General features: G+C 35.1%; 1 protein-coding gene across 1 annotated transcript in view; it reads right to left on the bottom strand.

Annotated features, from left to right (window-relative positions):
* The window catches only part of LOC106138363 (uncharacterized), a 68,256-nt gene extending 47,693 nt beyond the window's left edge, over positions 1 to 20,563 (bottom strand). The window contains exons 1-5 of the mRNA XM_060948305.1: positions 20,443 to 20,563; positions 20,040 to 20,251; positions 18,539 to 19,927; positions 14,096 to 14,184; positions 5,086 to 5,272 (exon numbers count right to left, since the gene is read on the bottom strand). Of these exons, the coding sequence (XP_060804288.1) occupies positions 5,086 to 5,272; positions 14,096 to 14,184; positions 18,539 to 19,927; positions 20,040 to 20,251; positions 20,443 to 20,525 (1,960 nt within the window). The 5' untranslated portion in view covers positions 20,526 to 20,563. The remainder of the gene's footprint in view (positions 1 to 5,085; positions 5,273 to 14,095; positions 14,185 to 18,538; positions 19,928 to 20,039; positions 20,252 to 20,442) is intronic.
* Between the last annotated feature and the right edge of the window lie 508 nt (positions 20,564 to 21,071).

The following is a 21,071-nucleotide window of genomic DNA, read 5'->3' as shown; positions in this document are numbered from 1 at the left end:
TTCTTCCTATAATGGAATTTCTTTTGTTATGAGATCGGCTTCTTCTTCAAGTAAATATTATAGTAAAATGTTACTTACAATTTACTATAATATTTACTTAAATATTTTTTATTATACCAGCTTCCACAATCACCTTTAACAATTTTTTAAATTAACTGGTAACTTAGATTGTAAAAGTCGATATGGGGAAAAGTTTAGGTATGCAATTGGAGTTTGTCTTCTAGACGATCAGCTAACCATCTGTCTATCCCTGCTTTCAGTTATATTGGCTCTTCCTACCTTGTAAGGTGTAAAGACGTATGAAGCTTATAAATTTATAAAGAACCTACTTTTATTGCTTGGAGCCCGCGTCTCTGGTTCCAGGAATTTCAGGATATCCGACCTTATTGGTTATCTACATAATAATGAGAACCTTTCTTGGAAACCTCTACATTCTAGATTTAATGACTAAACAGAATCCACTGTAACCCTTTGTTTTTGTAACTATGATTTAAAATTAAAATCCTGAAATAATATAAATAAATTATTTCGAAAATCATCACAAACTCCGTCAATGTGTTGTTACTTTTAGTATAAATCAAGAATTCCAAGTAATGTCACAGAATAGAAATTAAGGAAAGTAGTATCCACAGATTTTGATCTGGCAATTATTCTATACCTGTGATCATATCACATTGTCATACAGCAACTAGCAAATAGTATAGGTAATGATGATAATATGGTAATCTTCAAGTTCGATGATGTCTTCATTCTTGAATGTGATGATGTAGTGGACCTCAGCTCACTGTAAGGTAGAACACCAAACTGTATGCAATATGCTTGGCGTTCATACTTAGAGTGGGCCGAGAGTCCACGCTCTTCGGTCTTCTAGTTATAATATTCTTCTTTTTTCTTCGTTACTTGCGCATATAAATTTTCAAGACTTGGCTCTTGTTTTCCCGTAAAGAAGTGATTGTATGTATCTATGTAAAACAGTAGGTAGAAAGAAATATAATAATTTTACAAAACGACTCTGATTTTAAAATTGTTATGATTGTAAAAAAAATCGGGTAATTTTTTTACGTGATTGCATGCTGCTTCATACCTATCTAAGTATTTTTTTTCGTCTATTAGTGTTTTAAAACTTCACTTGAAACAACATGTAAGTGGTATTTTACATAATTAAAAAGAAAACGAAATGATCAGTTATCAATCAAGTGCGCTACCAGCAAAGACACTGCTAAAATAATATTTAAGTTCTGGCCATAACACCGCAGTGACCCACTTATCATCTCTTTTATCACGGCATACAAAAGAAATATTAATTTCCGCCTCACGAGAAGGGTTCCTACTAGTCTAGACACAAAAGATTGTCGGAAGTTTTCTAAATCAAAAGGGGTTTTTCTGAGGACATGTTTTGATTTTCGTAGTAGGCACATTACAAATATTATTTCTTTTATCTTATAAACTACAAAAATCTTATCTAAATCTCAGGTCGAACAATAAAACAATCCCTTTTCTGATTGGCCTCGGTCGTGATTGGTTAGGTATTTCTCGTAAGAAACTTATACTGAGAACTTCTAAGTATCCTATATTACAAGAAAAATGCTTTGAACTTGCTCATTGTTACTTTCTTCCTTATTACTATTTTTTACCATTTTACCTCAGTGGCCGTAACACTGATAGAGGAGAACTCAATTTAACCTATAATTTTCTAAAACGTTAGAGCATTGAGAGCATAGGCTAAGCATTTAAATTAACTAACGTTATGCAGACATGATGCATTGGTACAAAATTGGAATGGGATCCAAACTAGATAATCGAGCTATCCTCTTTCTGCCACTAACACCCATTGAAGAGCTAATATTGATGGAATCTCAGATACTGGCCGTCGTACATGTGAAGGTTACCTATATAAAGCCCTGACAACGGCTGTACCCAAGCTCGGGTTAAGACCAATATAAAGGCTGTTTGCATTACAAACAGCGCGGCGCAAACAAGCCGTGACAAAGCCGAGTCTTCGTGTTCCATTTAACAGACTTAGGAGAAAAGGTTGAAGAAAAAACAAAGCAAGACACGAAGTGAAGCCCAGCCAATAAGCAAGAATATAATTTAGTTTAGATCCGATAATGTATTCTATATATATCAGGAACGTCATCAAACCAACGTTCCGTAGTGGACTGGCATCAGCCAGTTAATTCCAATGCATTTTTCTTTCATGTAGAAACTTCTCTATATTTGCGAAGATCACAAATAATTCTTGATTTGTCAAAATGAAATATGTGTTCAAAAAAAAAGAGAGTGTGGTTTAGTTAGTCCCTATTCTATATCTTTTTAAGGAAATAATACAGTATTTACTAATTTTGAAAATTTTGTATATAATAATACAATATTAAATCAAAATACGAGTAGTTTGAGCTATCGATTTTTAAATACAGCGAACTTTTATTGTGTTAAACCTAAACTGTACCACAGAATCCAAATAAAAAAGTAATTCAACGAAAATTGTTCCATAACTAACAGTGTACCGCACATTAGCAAGGGCGTGAAACGACCTCAAACCACAAAAGATTAAGGGGACAGAAAGGGTTTTGCTTTTTGTCAAAATCCATTGATAGAACCATCAGTTTGTTAGTAGTTTAGAAATAGTATTTTTTATTCACAACCATTATGATTGCTATCGACATAATCAATAAAACAATTAAAGATAACGGTAAGTTTAGGGTTTCGAATCGCCAAAAAAATGCTCTTACAATAGGACTTCGAAATAGTTTAAGTTTGCAAACTTACTGCTTTTTGAGTTGGAGCGTAAAATTGATAAAAAATGGTTTATCCTTTGATTCCGTGCTAGGCGTAGTAGACTGTGACTTACATCAACGGCCTCGTTAATTTGTGCTCAAATTGTGTTTGTACCGTTCTAGGAGTTAATATATTTGCGGACCGGCTGACCTGCGCAAAACTTTTCTACTTAAATCACCTGCCTTGTCGTGTCCTTATACTTTTTCAGTCAAACAATCTCGACCTACATGCGACTATGTTTTAACGACTTTACCAATGAACATAGGATAGTTATCTTTTTAATTTGCGAAAGATAAGAAATTAGCAGAGTCCATAGAAATCAGAAAAGTTTTATTAAAATAGTTGATAATGAAACCAAATTTGCAGTGAACCGCATATAAAAATATAATCCACCTATGTGTACTCTAATGTGTACACTTCACAACTAAAATATGGAGAGAGAGAGAGAGACTTTTATGATTTGTCTCGTATATTTATTTGTTTTGATCGATCAAAAGACGAGGTAAAAGAATTTTCTAGAATCCGGACCAAGTATTATTAATTATTATTTAGTATAGTTTTGGATATTTTTGATAAACCTCCTTTCCATTATGTACTCGCACTTCTGTCACTGGTTACGCCAGAAAGCATTTCAGTGATCATTCAAAACATGACCTGCAATCCTAGACTAATACAGGTAAGGTTAGGAAATAAAAAATATAGTTCCAGACATGCCGTTTTCTTTACAACTCTAAAGACATCACATAGCTAGATTTAGAAGAATAAATAGGGTCCTATAACAAAACACTGGTGACTTTTTTATATTCAAAATTCAAATTCAAAAATTTTATTCATTATTACTATATATCGCTTAATAATTGTCAAAACGTATGGTTTAACAACATTGGTTGACGTCAAATAAATTACTTAAAAACTAAGTTTACTGCCGCTTCCAAGGCGTCAGTGCAGAAGAAGCGGTAACAAACTGCACTGCAGCATTTTCTTCAACAACGTCAACTTTACAATATTAATAAAACTTAGAATAGAATAGATATATCTGGTCAAAAATGTTTGGGTAAATTTTAATAAGGAAGGATTTTTTTGTTCGTCTGTTTGTATTAAACCTTAACTTATTCTATTAGTCTTTCATTTGGAAAAGAGAAAAATATAATCAATCAGATTTTAGAAATGGATTTATGAATATTAGGTGCCACTAGCTATTGGTACACAGGAAGCCACTTCTTAAGTTTACTTTATATTTCCTGTAACATAGTATATTATAATCTATTTTTGGGTAATCGTTATCACTCGGTAACATCGATCCCAAGTTAACATTTTGGAGAGATGTTATTAAATTTACGAATGCAAGGTGTTGGGGTGGTTTAGCTGAATGAATAGGTAATCACAATCAATCAAATTTGGAGTTGATCTTAACGAACATAGTTATAGACAAACATTGCGTTGGCAAACTTTTAATTTATTAGGCAGATCTATTAATAAAATAATTTTACCAAGATTAAACATGAAGTTTATTAAAAAAAATTAACTCCTCACCCACTAAATTTTAAACCTAAAGGTTTAAAAATTTATGAATTTAGCATATAATTATTATCAAAAGATCTTAGTCAAAGGAACGTTACATTGGAATATTAATAAAAATAATATCGAAATTATAGGTGCCGTGTTGTTCCGGCACCAATAAAAAAAAAGAATAGGACCACTCCATCTCGTTCCCATGGATGTCGTAAAAGGCGACTAAGGGATAGGCTTATAAATTTGGGATTCTTCTTTTAGGCGATGGGCTAGCAACCTGTCACTATTTGAATCTCAATTCCATCATAAAGCCAAACAGCTGAACGTGGCCTATCAGTCTTTTCAAGACTATTGGCTCTGTCACCCCGCAAGGGATATGGACGTGATAATGTGTGTGTGTGTGTGTGTGTGTGAAATTATAGAAACGAAGATCAGGTATCAGGTAAAGCTACGTACACACCGAGCCAATGAAGGCCAACTAATGGGGTTATAGCTTGCCTTCGCTGGCCCTGATTGGTCGGTATGGTAAACGGCAACGCTTATATTTGATAAACAGGTGAACAACTGGCTTTATACAGTACATACATACATACATATAATCACTCAAATAGTGACAGGTTGCTAGTCCATCGCCTAAAAGAAGAATTCAAAGTTAGTTGCCTTTTACGACATCCATGGGAGAGAGATGTGAGTGGTCCTATTCTTTTTTATATTGGTGCCGGGAACCACACGGCACAGTTTCTGCATAAAAATGTAAATTTCTCAACAACTAACAGAATTCAATGATTGAATTACCTGAGCAAGCCTGCGGCGGCAGGGGGAATATGAGCGTAGTGGAAGACTTGCGCCTAGCGACCGCGCAGCCCAGGGACTGGGGTTTGAAGCTGCGTAGTTGCTGCATGAAGTCGCTGCACTCCATCAGCGCCACGTCCGCGAAGTGAAGGTCGCACAGGATCTGGTTTTTGAAGCGACGTGCTCGTTTCTGTTATAAAGAAGACAGTCATTTACAGTGAGATAATTGATATAAATAAGATAGTTGATATAACTAATTTCTCATTTAATTTTCGCGTTTCATTATCATCGTATTAATCGTGCCGATTTCATCTTCCTTGGTACCTATGGATCTAGGATGGATATATCAAGGGATGGGTAAGTCATATAATTACATAAAGGTTTCTCTGAGTATTCGAACTATAAACTCTTTGAACTTCGTGATACTGATTACAGTACTTTGCACTGAGTAAAAGTGCCTATTCCCTAAATTATCTTCACCTTTTACAACATTCATACGATAAACAGGTGAAGAATGATTTTCTATCGTTTTCCCGTTACAATTATGAAGTGCTGAGAACCCCACAACTGACTTTGCTTTTGACAGCTTGCATCCGCTAAGAAATTTTAGGAATTCCCATAGTAAAAGCTTGCGATTTGAATTTATATGAAAACATAGTTCTGTAAGTCAAACTGTCACTTCAATTATTGGAGCACATTTGATACCAGCCAGCCTGGCATGCTCATAAAGTTACACAAACTAATTTAAAGACAAACTGGTATGCATTATCCAATTATTGGAAATTCGAGACTGCGATGAAATTCCTAGAAGGTGTTTATTTGAATTCAGTTGAAATCAGTACATTTCAGTTAATATTACTGAATAAATAATGATGCTATTGAAAATGTGTTTTATTAAACACTGTTAGTTAAAGCGTTTTTTATTGGCGAAGATGTCATGGGATGAAACGAAGTTCCACAGAAACGAAAGAATAGAGTAATTGTCGGTGTGAATTGTCCGATTTTCGTATTTTCTTGATTTTATTAGTTTCTCCCTAAAGGAATATGGAAGGTGAGGCGGTTACATCCGAACACAGTATCGGCTGAACTGACTTACACTGCACCATTTTGAACTTTTTAGTTTTTCGGTCAACCAACGGTCACGGTTGACCGTTGCTTGACCAAACAACGTATAGATCCTAGTGTGCCCGTCATATAGTGTAATTTATAACGATTTTTTTAAAGAAATTAAAAATCTGGATGAAGCAAAAGCAATATACATAAATCGTGACAGGTGGAACGATGTAGTCTCTGCCTATCCCTCTGTTTCTGGGAAAGTGATCTATGTGATCATACATACATACATACATATGGTCACGTCTATATCCCTTGCGGGGTAGACAGAGCCAACAGTCTTGAAAAGACTGAATGGCCACATTAAGCTATTTGGCTTAATGATAGAACTGAGATTCAGATAGTGACAGGTTGCTAGCCCATCGCCTAAAAGAGGAATTCTAAGTTTATAAGCCTATCCCTTAGTCGCCTTTTACGACATCCATGGGAAAGAGATGGAGTGGACCTATTCTTTTTTGTAATGGTGCCGGGAACCACACGGCACATTATTATTATCTATGTGATCATAATATACATATATATATTTCCATGTCCAATAATGCCTTTTCAATGGACACAGGGCGCGGTTGATAAATCATTTATTAATTCTGAAAAATACCATCTGGAATTTCTCATATCAATAATTATCGATGAATCGACCATATTCAAATTACTTCGAATAAACGATTAATTTAAATTCAGTATTGGGTCAAGTTGAAATCAATCATTTATGTAATTACAAATTGGAATATATGAAACAGAAATAAAAGCTGACTAAGTGAATAAATTTTGCTGAAATTATAGTCGGCTATTTGCATCCGATAATAAAGGAGTTTCTGAAATTCCTACGAGCTTGGCAACCTTAGAAAAAGTCTTGCTATTTGTTTAGCCCGGCATGCATACGTATCTCAGTACTTGTTTTTTGTAACTCTATATTGTAGAAAAACACAAAAGCATTTTCTTAATAATAAGGAATTTATTGATAACAAACTTAAAGTTTAAAAGTAAAAAAAAAATGATTACAATCTTAATTTATAAATTGTATAATCTCTAAGGCAGTTGCGATAGAAACATGATAAGTGGCAAATCAAAGTAACAAAACTAATACACAATTCCCATCCGATATAAAAAGTGGGTTAAGGTAGGGAAGACGAAGTCGTTTCACTTAACTTGGTGTTTGACTTAACTTAAGGACACCCAGAGTTAAATAGCGAGAAGTTGCAAACATTTTTCACTGCAACAGATTCAATTTCCGCTCAAATAGTCCCGCCGAGGAGTAGCTAGTCAGGTGAAAGCCATGACATATTTACAGATTTTAATAGAATTTTATTGAACAAAAAATACAGGGGTTTAAACATATTCTAACACCTGTTTACCGTGAGTGTGATTGATTTTTGTTATCACGATCTTTCAGGATTCCTCTTTACTAATCACCCTGTTCATAAAATAAGACTAATCCTAATTTTTATTCATAATTTTTTTCGATTAATAAGAAAATAAATAGATAGACATTTGGATGCTGAATTAGCTTTTACATACATACATACATACCGTCACGTCTATATCCCTTGCGGGGTAGACAGAGCCAACAGTCTTGAAAAGACTGAATGGCCACGTTCAGCTATTTGGCTTAACGATAGAATTGAGATTCAACTAGTGACAGGTTGCTAGCCCATCGCCTAAAAAAGAATCCCAAGTTTGTAAGCCTATCCCTTAGTCGCCTTTTACGACATCCATGGGAAAGAGATGGAGTGGTCCTATTCTTTTTTGTATTGGTGCCGGGAACCACACGGCACTATTAGCTTTTCGTTGGTCTATTTCGCACACATGTCCCAATTTAAGGTGGAAAGTCACTCCGACAAGTCAATAACTTCACGTGCGAAACTTCATTTTATATCAAAAAGCAGAATCCACGTTCTATTCGATGAAAGACGTGAAGCGTACAAATTTGCATAAAAAGCTAACTCAATATGTTGGAACACGTACCAAAAATAAAGACCCACAACGGAGGGGTTCAAAAGACTGCATTTAGTCCCGGGCGGGTAAACAAAAGTGTATTTGCATTGTATTTTCTCCTCCGCCTAAATAGCTTTATGAAGAATATCCTTTGTCGAGTGCTAGGTGTAAAACAACTTGATTCATTTCATTACGAACGTATTCAAAGTTTTTTAATAAACGCTGGCAGACAATCACCTTCACCAGAATTTGTCTTGTTTAACAAGAATAATTATGGTAAAATGTTATTGTAAAGTTCGTAATTTACTTCGGAATGTCAGAAAACTGGGTGGTTGACAGATTGGGAGCTCATTCGAGTCGTTGTTACATTTATCATTTTGCTAATTGAATTTATTTGTATAATTTATTATGGTTAGATAGCAAAATATGGATAAATTGAAGTGTTATCTCATTAAAAAATTTCACTCCCTCTTCACTTTACATAACAATATTTTATATTTTACGAATTGAAATCCTATGCCACTTAAAATTTGTTGAAGGATTTCATCAAATGCTTCCCTTTGTTTGGTACTGAAAAGAATGTGGCATACGTATTTATGTGATTAAATTACAATTGTACTATATTAAATTCAGATGTACATTGATATTGGATGGTAAACTTGACCAATTTTGAAACAGTGTTAAAAATACTGAAGGCACGATAATTACTCGTATCGTAACATTTTCAAGGAGAAAGATTAAAATAAGATCGATCCAGATAAGCTGAGACTCCGTTGAGTGGGTCGTGATAAAATTCTGATGATGACAAAAATGACAAAAAGTAATATCAAGTTATTAATAACTAGCTTTTACCCGCAGCTTCGCTATGGTTTCAATAAAAATGTCTATATGTTACACGAAGTTTGATTTTGTTCAGAGCATGACATTGCGAATCGTATTTGAAGGGTTTCGTATGAAGTAAAAGAATCCTTTCTTGCAAATTTTATACATCTTTGACGACAAGTGTGGTTTCAAACTTTTGTATTTAACATTGTTTACATACATATAGTCACGTCTATATCCCTTGCGGGATAGACAGAGCCAACATTCTTGAAAAGACTGAAAGACAATTTTATTATATATCTATAATACCAAGTAAATAGACTATTTGTTTGGTAGAGTTAGTAAATATAATTTCTCCGATGAAAACGAGTTGTGGAGCAAGTGAGAAAACAATACGTTTTATAAAATTGCCAAATATCGAAGAGATGTAAGAATGCTATGCTTTCTGTGCACTACAGATATTCTGGATTCACATAACGATGGTTGCTCTTTTATTGCAAAATTCATTGAAAAGAAAACGACCCTTTCTGTCGGTAATGTTATTTTCGAAAATATTTGTATTTTGCGTTATCTTAATCCAATAAAATTATAATAATGATTCCAACTGATTCGTAAATATGTTTCGACTGTTCAAGTTTCACATACCTACTATATTTTTTATATAGTATGTGCCAGCTCTTTTTCTTCCTGTGTAAAATGTAAAAGTAAAACAAGGAAAAGGCCAATAAACTTGGGTTTATTTTTTTGGCGATGGGCTAGAAATCTGTCTCTATTGAATTTTTTAAGCTTTACAGCCGAAAGTGGCCTTTTGTCTTTTCGAGACTGTTGGATCTATCTTCCTCGTAAAGGATGAAGAGGTAATTGTAATACGAGTATGTAGTTGTGTATTTTAACTATAGAAAAAACCACAGAATCCTGAACAAACTCGACTCACGCTTGACTGGAATTTATGCCTGCGCCGGTGTATGCTAGACGTTTTGAATGCATGCATAGCTGTCCGATTTATTTTTATTAACTCGTCTGCTTTCGAGTTTCATTCTATTTTCTGAGTGACTGTTCATGAAAAGAGTAGATACGAGTAAAAATTTCCTTTTGAAGAGCAAATAGCGAGCTTTATTAGGGAAGTACACTCAGTATTTGGCATTTATCTCTATTTAAGCGGTGTTCCAGATTTCTTCTATTAAAGCACGGAGCTCAAAAAAATCACAAAGATTTTATTATATTTTTTATGGTTCGTCCTGTCCATTTGATTAACTGGCACAAATTTGGCGATATCACAAAACTCGACCGGCATATTCCTTAAAAACAAATTGAATTTGACATAACAGTCCCACTTCCCTTTAATTTCCTTTTTATGTCTCCATGTAAATGAAAAAATCTCGTTACAAATATTTTCCACCACGACACGATAGATAGTGAGAATGATAGCATTTGATTTGAAATCATCTGTCGCGATGATGTGAGGAAATCGATTTTGTGACTTTCTCTACATACATACATACGTATAATTACATCTTTATCTCTAATGAGGTAGACAGAGCCAACAGTCTCACATCTCTTTTTCGCTTATATTTTTATGTACAGTTGCTAAGTGTATAAGTTCATTACGACTTATTATCAAGAACAATTTATTTTATTGGCGAACGTTCACTATCTGAATTAAGCGTGATATTTCAGTTTTTTTTGAGATTGTTGGCTCTGTCTACACCATATACAACTTCGTATGTTTTTTTATAAAAAAGAAAGAAAATACAAATAAACCCAAATTACACCGACTGTTATTCAGATATAATTAACGTTTTCAGTTTAAACAAACTTATAAAAAATTATTCCACTACGTACCTATGTGGAGTAAAAAGAATCATGACCCGTTGGTTGAAAATTAATATTTATTTAACTGGCATCCCTGAGCGACGTTATCCCGTATTTTCCTGTATTTGTTTCAGTGTAGTCGTGATTGATTCGCACTCGCGTAATAACTTGGCTATGGCTTCCACAGTAATTTGCCTTTGATTCATTTGTATCAATGCCGACCTTGTATTGAGCTTGCTCTGATTTGCATCGTTACCAAAGGATTATCACTACATATGTACATAAAACAAAGTCACTCCCCGCGTCTGTCTCTTTGTATGGATGCTTAGAACTCTAAAACTACACAACGGATTTTGATGCAGTATTTCTATACATATACTTATATACATATTATCACGTCTGTATCCCTTGCGGGGTAGACAGAATAGGCTTGAAAATATTGAAAGGCCAAGTTCAGCTGTTTGGTTTAATGATAGAATTGAGATTCAAATAGTGACCGGTTGCTAGCCTATCGCTTAAAAGAAGTATCTCAAGTTTATAAGCTTAACCCATAGTCGCCTTTAACGATATTCTTGGGAAAGAAATGGAGTTCTATTAATTTTTTTATAGGTGCCGGGAACCACTCAGCTCTTATAGAAATAAATATTTTTTTACCTACATTTTTTATAGATAAAGTGATTGATACAAGAAAAAAATGTATAAATGCTGCCTGGGTTGTTAGAGCAAGTGAGAGATGGACAAACAAACACACTTTCACTTATAGCCAATTTGGATTAAATGCATTTTTATACATTATAAAAACAATTCTCGTATCACTTTAAAAAAAAATACTTCTATAAGAGCTGAGTGGTTCCCGATTCCTCTTTGATATATAAAAATGAAACGAGGAATACGATCGATGTTTCCAAGTTTGAATTTGAATTTGATTAATTAACCCACAGGCATATCAACGCATAGTGCAAACCAATACGAGTGAGTGTAGAGATTAAAAATTTGGCATGTTTACATAAATGGTCGGTGAAATATCAGAGGCTTGCAGTGGGTAGGTATGGAAATACACATAGACGGTGCGTGTTCTAGTGATACTCGTATACCTATGCCAAAAGTTATTTTTATAATCACATATTTTTAATTATTAATTTTAGCTTTTCATTGTTAAAAGACTTTTAATAAGTGACAGAATATAAACCTTATAACTTATTTAGAAAGTAAGTGTAGTTTCATCCCTTGACCGACATTTGACGACCTACGTGGGAAAAGCAACAGCTGACAATTTTATGATTTTCTTTGTTCTCAGCCCAGCTGGAAATATATTTGGACGTATGTATATTATTTTTCGATATACACATATACATATATATGTATTAGTTGTCAGTCGGACCCTTATCAATGTGTCGGTATAAAATCAGTTTTTTATTTGATGTGTAATGAGTGTGTATATGAAAAGTAATGACTGAGAGTGATGAGCTGACATGAGGGGAATTATGAATGTGTTTCTAGAACAAAACTGGGCTACTACACCATCCCCGATGAAACACGATTAGTACCCTTGTTTTTATCTTTGTTTTAAATATATATTTATTTTAAACAAAATACCTACACATTTCTTTATTAATTTCCTCTTTTTCCAGTCAATATTTGTTAGTACGTAAGTCTACGGCTAAATTAAAAAAAATCTTTGTAGAAAAAAATGTTCTCTATTTGCTTGTAAATTTAAAAGGGTTTCAACTCCAAATAATTGGGACAGTTAAGAAGCTATTTTAATAAATTAACAACATTTAGTATTCTATCAGAAGGCGGATTAAGTGAAATGGTGGAGCGAAGCCATTATGATTGAAAAGTTTCAAGACTATCGAAACTTCTATAAGGACTCTCGGTTTTCATCGATTTTATATTTTGGCCGCCTCTGCCGCGCAGTTGTAACTTTATTGGTTCTTATTTATGAGGCCTAGGGTACAAATCAGGTTATATTAAAAAAGGTTAAATGTTTAAGGGTCTTTAATGTGTATTGTTTATACCTATTAATAGATATTAATTATATCTTTGAGTTTTAAAATCTGAGCGGAAAGAACAGTAGCTGGCATACTAAGTTTTACGATATCAGACTAGCTAAGCGTCTCTGAGCTTCGGCAAATATGAGTTTTACAGCAAGGGAGTATGTAACGACAAAAGACGAATTGCGTCTCAGAGCCAAAACGATTTTATTTATAAAATACCTTAGTAATTTACGAAACAAGATGATAAACGCAGGCTGAGTAATAAACGTCAATGCTCAGTAAATATATATTTTTCTTCATTTTAACAGCAATAAAGCAGATTGAATAGCAACTTTATGTGTCGTTAAATGCTTATAGAGCAATGAAACATTTAGGGATTGGTACTTTGAATACGGTAAAATTGTGCCATGGTTCGGAAAACAAGATTTTAAAAGAATATAATGTATTCATTGTTATTTCACACGCAATGAGCAATGTTTTCAAGTATCAATCAAAATAAAAAAGCCACAATAAACAGTTCAAAACTACGATGTGCTAAAATAATATAAAATCACTATCTCCGAATCTATCCATTCGGCAAAGGAAGCCTAAGAACTAAGGCTAAGAAGGATAAAGGTAATATAAACTCGTATGATTTCAATTCGTTAAAGGTACTTGATCGTGCATATATATATCAATCATATTTGTGTTGTGATCCTTTGCGGTGATTTCTATCATATCTATTACAAAATAACATTTATTTTCGGATGATATGTTTATTCACCATGACGTCTTATGTAAACATATCGCTTTTTGTAAGGAACACAAGCCTGTCCATTTGGACAGGTAAACGAGGGTTGACAATATTACAAAATCTTTTCAAGATTCTATAAAGGTTATAGATGTGACATGAGACGTTCCATCTAAAGAAAGATTGATGATATTTACAGCTTTGTTAGATAATAGGATAGTTGGAGTACAATAGAATAGAGTAGTATGAAATATAGAGGAACAGTGGCTCTGAATGGCACTTGTGTTTCTAATACAAACCAAATAACAGGTCTTGTAGCGGTGTAGGTTGAAATATTTGACAGGTAAACAGGTACGTTGTTCATTTGTTCTAAATAAGCTAGAAGTACCTAAGTGGTTCGAATTATTTAGTCGGTACCACCATATTTTGTTTTTTAATAAAAAAGAGCAAGTTAGCTTGCATCCAATGTCTTCTCAGTACAAATGATTATTCACTCAAACTTCATTTCTGTTTAAAGGTTAAGCCATGAAATTAACAGGCAGATAAAGAATAATTTTACAATAATATATATATATATAGTATGGATATATCTATGAATCCTTACCTGATTGGGCCCAGTGAGATTCAGCCCGCAGGAGTTGCAGCGGAGGCATTCCTCGTGGTAGTGGTTGTTGTCGTACAGCGGGGATGGTTCTGAGAAATAAATAGTACATATATATATAGTAAAGCCATGAAGGGAGATTGATAACAAAAATTATTTAAAGTGGGTGCTTAATGTAAGCATTACATAATTTAAATAATAAAGTCAAATGAGATTTCAATTGGTAATTGGTTTTGCAACCAACCAACATTCACTAATTGTGGTTAATCCTTTGAAAGTTACTCTGCTGATTAATTAAAACTTGCTGCCGTAATTGATTTATTGTTTCTGTAAGTATATATTATTATTTTAGTAAATAGATACTAAAATTTCTTTAAGAATGAGAAACATTTATAAATGTTATTTTTTACTTAATTAATTAACTTAATTAATTGTGAATCGAACTTCTTACTAATATAAATCTACCAATGCATCACTAGTCTCAACATTCTAAACTAATGTAGTTTAAATAGGTCGATAAGTTTCCTTTAGAAAGTGCTGATTTTAATCCGACCCAAAAGCTTTCTGACTGAAAGGTTTCCGTCAGTCAATAACGAAGGTAACTTTAACCGATTGCTGGAAATAAATTTCAGTAAGCAAATCCCCGTAAATCAATGCACCTATTGGCCCAGGCTTAATCCTAGCACCTTTGCAAAGGCCCGAAAGTGGCCATTTTACTTTGAAAGCTTTTGCGTGAAATAACTTTTAGGGAGAATTTCTTCTGCCTTTATACATATATGTTAACGTTGGATGAAATTGCGTAAAATGAATGTTGTTTTACATTTCTATTTTCTATATTTTGAACAGGAGAAAGGCTTATTAAATAGGTATGTATAAAAAAAACTAATTGTTTGTTTTGTAATATTTTGAGTTTGAATTTACGCGATAAATTTGTTTACTCAGCTCTTATTTTTCTGAGGGCAGTAGCTGTGTTCAAGCTAGTAACATCATCAAATGACCTTAGTAGAGGTTTCTGCGCTCTGAAGAGCTATACGCAGATGACAATGATTAAATTCCTTTTTTCCACCTTTTAAAATTTAAGTATTTAGTGGCAGTCAACCGGGGTCAAGTTAATTTAGGTTATATAGATCCAATGATAGTAAAAGGGAATTTTGTTGGAAAACTGCCAGTTTCTGGGAGAGTGCCAAGAGCAAGTTACATTTTAATTATAAATTCAACAAATGGTACCACTACTAATATGGAATTAAGGATCAACAAACATGTTCTAAAAATCTGACGGATGTTTAAATAATATGCCCATACAACTTTACTCGTGACTTCATGTTCATTTTGTCCTGAAAATATTACCGGAACAATTTTTTCCCCCACAAGAAGAGAAAATCAATAATGTTAGGAAAGTCTATATAAAAATAAACGCGAAATTAGTGGTGTTAGTTAAAGAAAATACAATCTTTTTAATTTTTTGTACCGATTCATAATAAACCCAAGAAAATTTGTAAAAAGAGATAATAAATCTCCAACTTGTACAAGACACGATGGTCACAAAGTTTTTAATTGTCCATTATTATTATTTTTTACTCAAAATTTATAAAAGTCCCTGAGTAAAGATAAAAGTTTGAAACTTCAGGAAAAGGTAAGTACGCTTAGTCAATATTGATTATAAACTTTTCGGAAATTATGTATTTTTGTTTCTTTAATATGCCTAGTTTTTTTTTCTATATGATCTTTTTCTCAGAAAATAAAACCAACTTGGAGAAAGGTCAATTTTTCTTGTTTGAGGTGACGCAGTTAAGGGCCATGTGGGTTGTTATTGCAGGTTCCTGGTAAAAATTAAGTTTTTTGAACGGACCGTCGAACGACATGGAAAAAGTACGACGTAGAACTTACGAGTATGTACCTCTGGTTGTCATTTGAATATATGAATTAATTGATTTACTGAAGATAATGTTTCAAAATTTCCGTATGGGTCAAGTTTAATAAGTTAAGTAAGTTGTAGTGTTTAATAAATTTTATACCAGTTAATTAAAGAACTTGGTATAATTAATACTATCGTACATGAAGCCGTAAAGTAGGCAGTAAATACGTATTTTCATCATTTTCATCATAGCGCCGGGTAGTATATTTCGTGCGATAATATTAATGTTATGTGCCTTGAAAACAATATTGGTACAATCTTTGCGTTTATTACTTTCGCCAGTCGGATACTTAATTATTAACACGAAGTGCTTATACCTCGTATTTATTTTCATGTTTGTTATTCAAATGAAATCGTAAAAAATGATAGTAATAAAATATTTAAATAAAAAAATACCAAGTATAAAAAAGGACAAAAGGTATTTGGAATATAGTTCTATTCAAATATTTTTTTGGTATTATTAGTAATGATACTTAATTTAATAAAAACACTTACCATATCGTTTAATTGTATCTGAATTTCACTACATTATTTAATTTTTAATCCTTTAACACACGAATATTCTATTTATTTGCTATTTAAATATTTTCATGTAAATTCTATGAAAATAAAAAATTGGTGTTTGTAATTACAGTTTAGGCCACTATACAGGGTTCATTTCTCACTTAACAATATATTATTGTTCTCAATGTCACAAATTACTATTCACAATATTATTATCACAAAAATTATTCGATCTACAATACAAAACACGAGTAAAAATAAATTATATTTATGTAAATACGCGGTAATAAACAGAAATCACTATAAAAAGCGCGAACGTACTTAGTACGCTGTGAACGGGACTAATATTCGTTGTAGTTTCTACGTTGGAATTCCAGGTTGATTATAAAGACGTTGAGGTTATTCGATGTGTACAGCACGTCACTTTCGTTCTGGTAAACATGGCAGCGTCTGCAACAGATGACAGGGCGCCCGCGGCCGAGTCTGCGCCGGGCCGCATGTCATCTCGCGTGGACGGAGTCAAGGCGAACGTCGCGGTGCGCTGCCAAAAATGGTCGTCGAGTGTCGCGAATGCCGTGGCGCCACTATCTACACACCCTCAGAAAGAGAGACACTTCCCGACTCTCTCCTATCGGTAAAGCAGTCCCCCCGAGCGAGGGAGACGACGAATCTGCGCGCGAATCGATTGGCTACTGAAAATAGGCGGGGGCTGAGCACGTGGCGAAGGATGTTGTCACTAGCACTGTATACTAAGTTCACTATTTTATGCTTTTCACGTTCGCGAGCTCGCGCGCGATCCTATGAAAGTTCACAGCACTCACTTAACTTTACGCTTTCGATATCATGATTTAAGAATTCGACGTGATAACAATATAAGGATTACAATGAGCTCGTATGTTCTTATGATTATTCCCCAGTAAAATATTTTTCGGTTATTTTGTGAAAATGATAGAAATGTTAACGTTTATTTCATTTAAAATATTTTATACTCTCGTGGGCTTGGGCTTTTTAGAATAAAAACTCTTATCACGTTCTACCCGGAAAGCACTTTTTTAGTATTTATCAATAAAACCAGACAAAACAGTAGCTTGACAGTGAATAGTAATAATTCGCAGAACACCATGAGCTGCAAGAATTAAGCCGCGCTATGAATATTGCATAATATTTTCATGAATGCGAATCTTCGTAGCTAAAAATACTATGTAATCGCCTTGAGATAAGATTTAATGGTCAGTCCTTATGGTTGACTGGTAGATAATGGTTCTAGCATTAAGTCCGCCAATTGTGCTATACATGTGTATTTTGTACATTAAAGTTTAAATAAATAAGATTATGTTTTCTGAAAGATATGTGTGTAGAAGAGCGGGCTTCGTGCTACGAAGTATTAGTATGAGTTACGAGAAGCTACAAAGTGCTACGACGATCTACGATGTGCTACGACATGAGTGTTACTTAGCGGAGCGTGGGTAATCATAGATTTTTAGAAAGGAATTTTGGTGCAAACATTTGGGTACATTTTTATTTTTCTAATAGTAATAAATATTTGAATAGTAATAATTCGCCTTGAGATAAGATTTAATAGTCAGTCCTTATGGTTGACTGGTAGATAATGGTTCTAGCATTAAGTCCGCCAATTGTGCTATACATTTGTATTTTGTACAATAAAGTTTAAATAAATAAGATTTTGTTTTCTGAAAGATATGTGTGTAGAAGAGCGGGCTTCGTGCTACGAAGTATTAGTATGAGTTACGAGAAGCTACAAAGTGCTACGACGATCTACGACATGAGTGTTACTTAGCGGAGCGTGGGTAATGATAGATTTTTAGAAAGGAATTTTGGTGCAAACATTTGGGTACATTTTTATTTTTCTAATAGTAATATATATTGACCTGTAATCACGTGGAAAGTAGCTGATTTCATATAAATTAATAATTTAACAATAATTGCTTAGTTTGTTTGATAAAATATCATCGAATATACCATATCATATACCTGTTGGAAATCAAATAAAAGGAAGAAGTACTGACCTGTTTGTGTACTGGAATCGAAGAATGTGCTTGTAGTTTCAACTGTCATGGTGCCTATAGTGCCGTCGAGAATTTGTGTGGAAGAATCCCTGCGTCCTCGAGCTCGCATGCAGGCATCGTCACTTTGTGAACTCTGGCGCCTAAAGTTCCGGCACCTTATCATTTCTTCCGTAGTGGACTGCCTTCTGAAACCACGAGCTATTAATATTTCTTCAGTTGTTGATTGTCTTCTTATGATTGTCCGTTCTGGAGGACGTGCGGTGCAAGGGCTATGGTCACGACTTGAACAAGAACTAGAATCTGGACTTCTGGGTCGACCAACACGAGCACAGGAGGCTTGTCTCCTCAAGCGACCTCGTCGTCTAGCTGCTGATGGACTCAACTCACCACCTCCAGCTCCATCAGGGCTTAGTTGGGACCGATCGCGTCTTGGACGAGCTGCCGAATCCGGACTAAGCGAATCTCTTCTAGCTCGCCCTTCATCATCAGGACCTAACGAAGGACCTGAATCTCTACGTCTCGATCCTGGAGGACCATTTGGATCATCAAATGCAGTAGCTTGCCTCTGTAATCTTCCAAGTCTTCGTTCAGGACTAGCGGTAGCACGCGAGTCTCTCCTTGCCCTACCACACTGCGTTGTAGAATCACGCCGCCCACCTAGGTTGGGAGGGGTTCGACCTCCCGGAACAGCTTGCGATGCTTGAGTGGTTTGAGAAGTCTGGGCAGATTGTGCTGCATTGCTTGTAGGAACAGTAGGAGAAGTAGGGGACGGTGTGACAGCAGATGTAATGATTGTTGGCATGGTCATTGGTTGACATTCACCATCGGATCGACTGGGTTCATGCACCGCTACTATTGTTACACATGGTGGCTGAGTGGAGGGTCCAGGATCCGAAGAGGCATCAACAAATGAAGGTGGAGCCGGAGATGGAGGTGAAGCTCGCCTTTTTCTATGAGTTGCGACTATTCGCGGAGGAGCAGCTATTATGGATTCACGTCTGTGGCGGTGACCATCAACAGAGTCTCTCCGTTCTTTATTGTCGTCGCCAGATCCTCTCCTTTTTATACGTCTTTCTCGAGATGGCATGATAGTTGTGGAGTCTTTACGATCCCAGTAGTTCGGGAATTCGCCACGAAAATCTGAGGGAGCTGCCTTGGAGTCGCGACGTTTGGAAGCCATAGATTTTATGCCTGAATCGGCCGAGGAGTCGCGTCTGCGTCTTGGTGGTGGCTCGTGGCGAGCCCAGGGCAGAGACCGAGCCAAATCGGCCAGGGTTTCCCTTCGTGAAAGTGGGGCTCTTTGCCGCCGGGGCTGGCTGCTGCCACCACCCCACTCCCGCAATATGTCTGTGAGTTGAGCCAAGGATGACCGACGCCGACGTGGTCCTCCTGCAGACAAGTGAAACATGAATAATATTATGTAAAGTTATAGTGTTTTCCAAGTTTGATAATCGTAACATTGAGAAGCAATAGATATTGAGATCGATGGTTTTATACTTACCCCTGGCTTGATCGGACACGTCGGGTTCTGGCGGCGAGAAGCACGACACTTGTGCTGCGGAATCCCTGCGACTGCCAAGCCGCTGCCGGAGAGTGTTCTCCTCTAAGGTAGACCGGGTCAGCTCGTCCCAGCCGTTGCCGCCAGCCCACACCAGCCCCACTTGATGAGATAGAATCGGCAGGTTGCAAACGAAACATATTGCCGTCATAGTCCTGTCAAAAAATGCACATGTTCACAAGAGTTCCTGATATTAAATTAAAGATTTTGACACGTTATAATGTGGTGAAAAAATTTTTAAAAGTTAAATCACTTTGGAAAACTAAAGTGTATTCTTCCTGGTGTAGTATTTCTTGAACCAAATCGATTTATACATAATAGCACTGAAAGTTCAGATAAAACTCACGCTTTATTATTGCGAAAATGTGTGTGGTTATACATGGCGTTGCGTGGTCTACGTATAAAATGTGAATAACCGTGCAGGCACATATCGCGCCCTTATGCTCGCTCCAGCGGCCTGATAACCGAACCAACGCGATATTAAGTAATAACTAATAACCGCTCCCATGCTTGTCGACACGTATTACGTTATCAATAAACAATTTATCTGGATATTACATTTCATGTTACAATATAAAGCGACCAACTTAATTTTGCTGCGATATAAATAATTACATTTCTCTGAATTATGTACCTATGTTGTTAAAATTGCAATTTTTGAACTATATATTTTCGATAATATCGGCTTATAATTATCATATTACGACTATATTTGTTATAGGGTGGGTTCGAGTAATATAGAGCGGCATTATTGTGTGATACATGATATTTTATCTTATCAACCGGTTCTTCGGATGAACGATTGTACCCTTCGTGTTGGAGGATTGGGCGCGGTGTGAGTCTGCGATGTTTGTTCAAGCAGAACCTAGTGAATGTGCTCGTTCTATTTGAAATCACATGTTCAATGTCAACCCTCTTGAGATAACTTGAAAGTGCGGTGGATCGAACAACTAACTCAAATATTCAGATTATTAC

The sequence above is a fragment of the Amyelois transitella genome, chromosome 15, assembly GCF_032362555.1.
Source record: "Amyelois transitella isolate CPQ chromosome 15, ilAmyTran1.1, whole genome shotgun sequence".
In the NCBI taxonomy this organism is placed as follows: Eukaryota; Metazoa; Arthropoda; class Insecta; order Lepidoptera; family Pyralidae; genus Amyelois; species Amyelois transitella.
The sequence above is the reverse complement of the archived record's forward strand: the minus strand, read 5'-3'. Positions and strand labels throughout refer to the sequence as shown.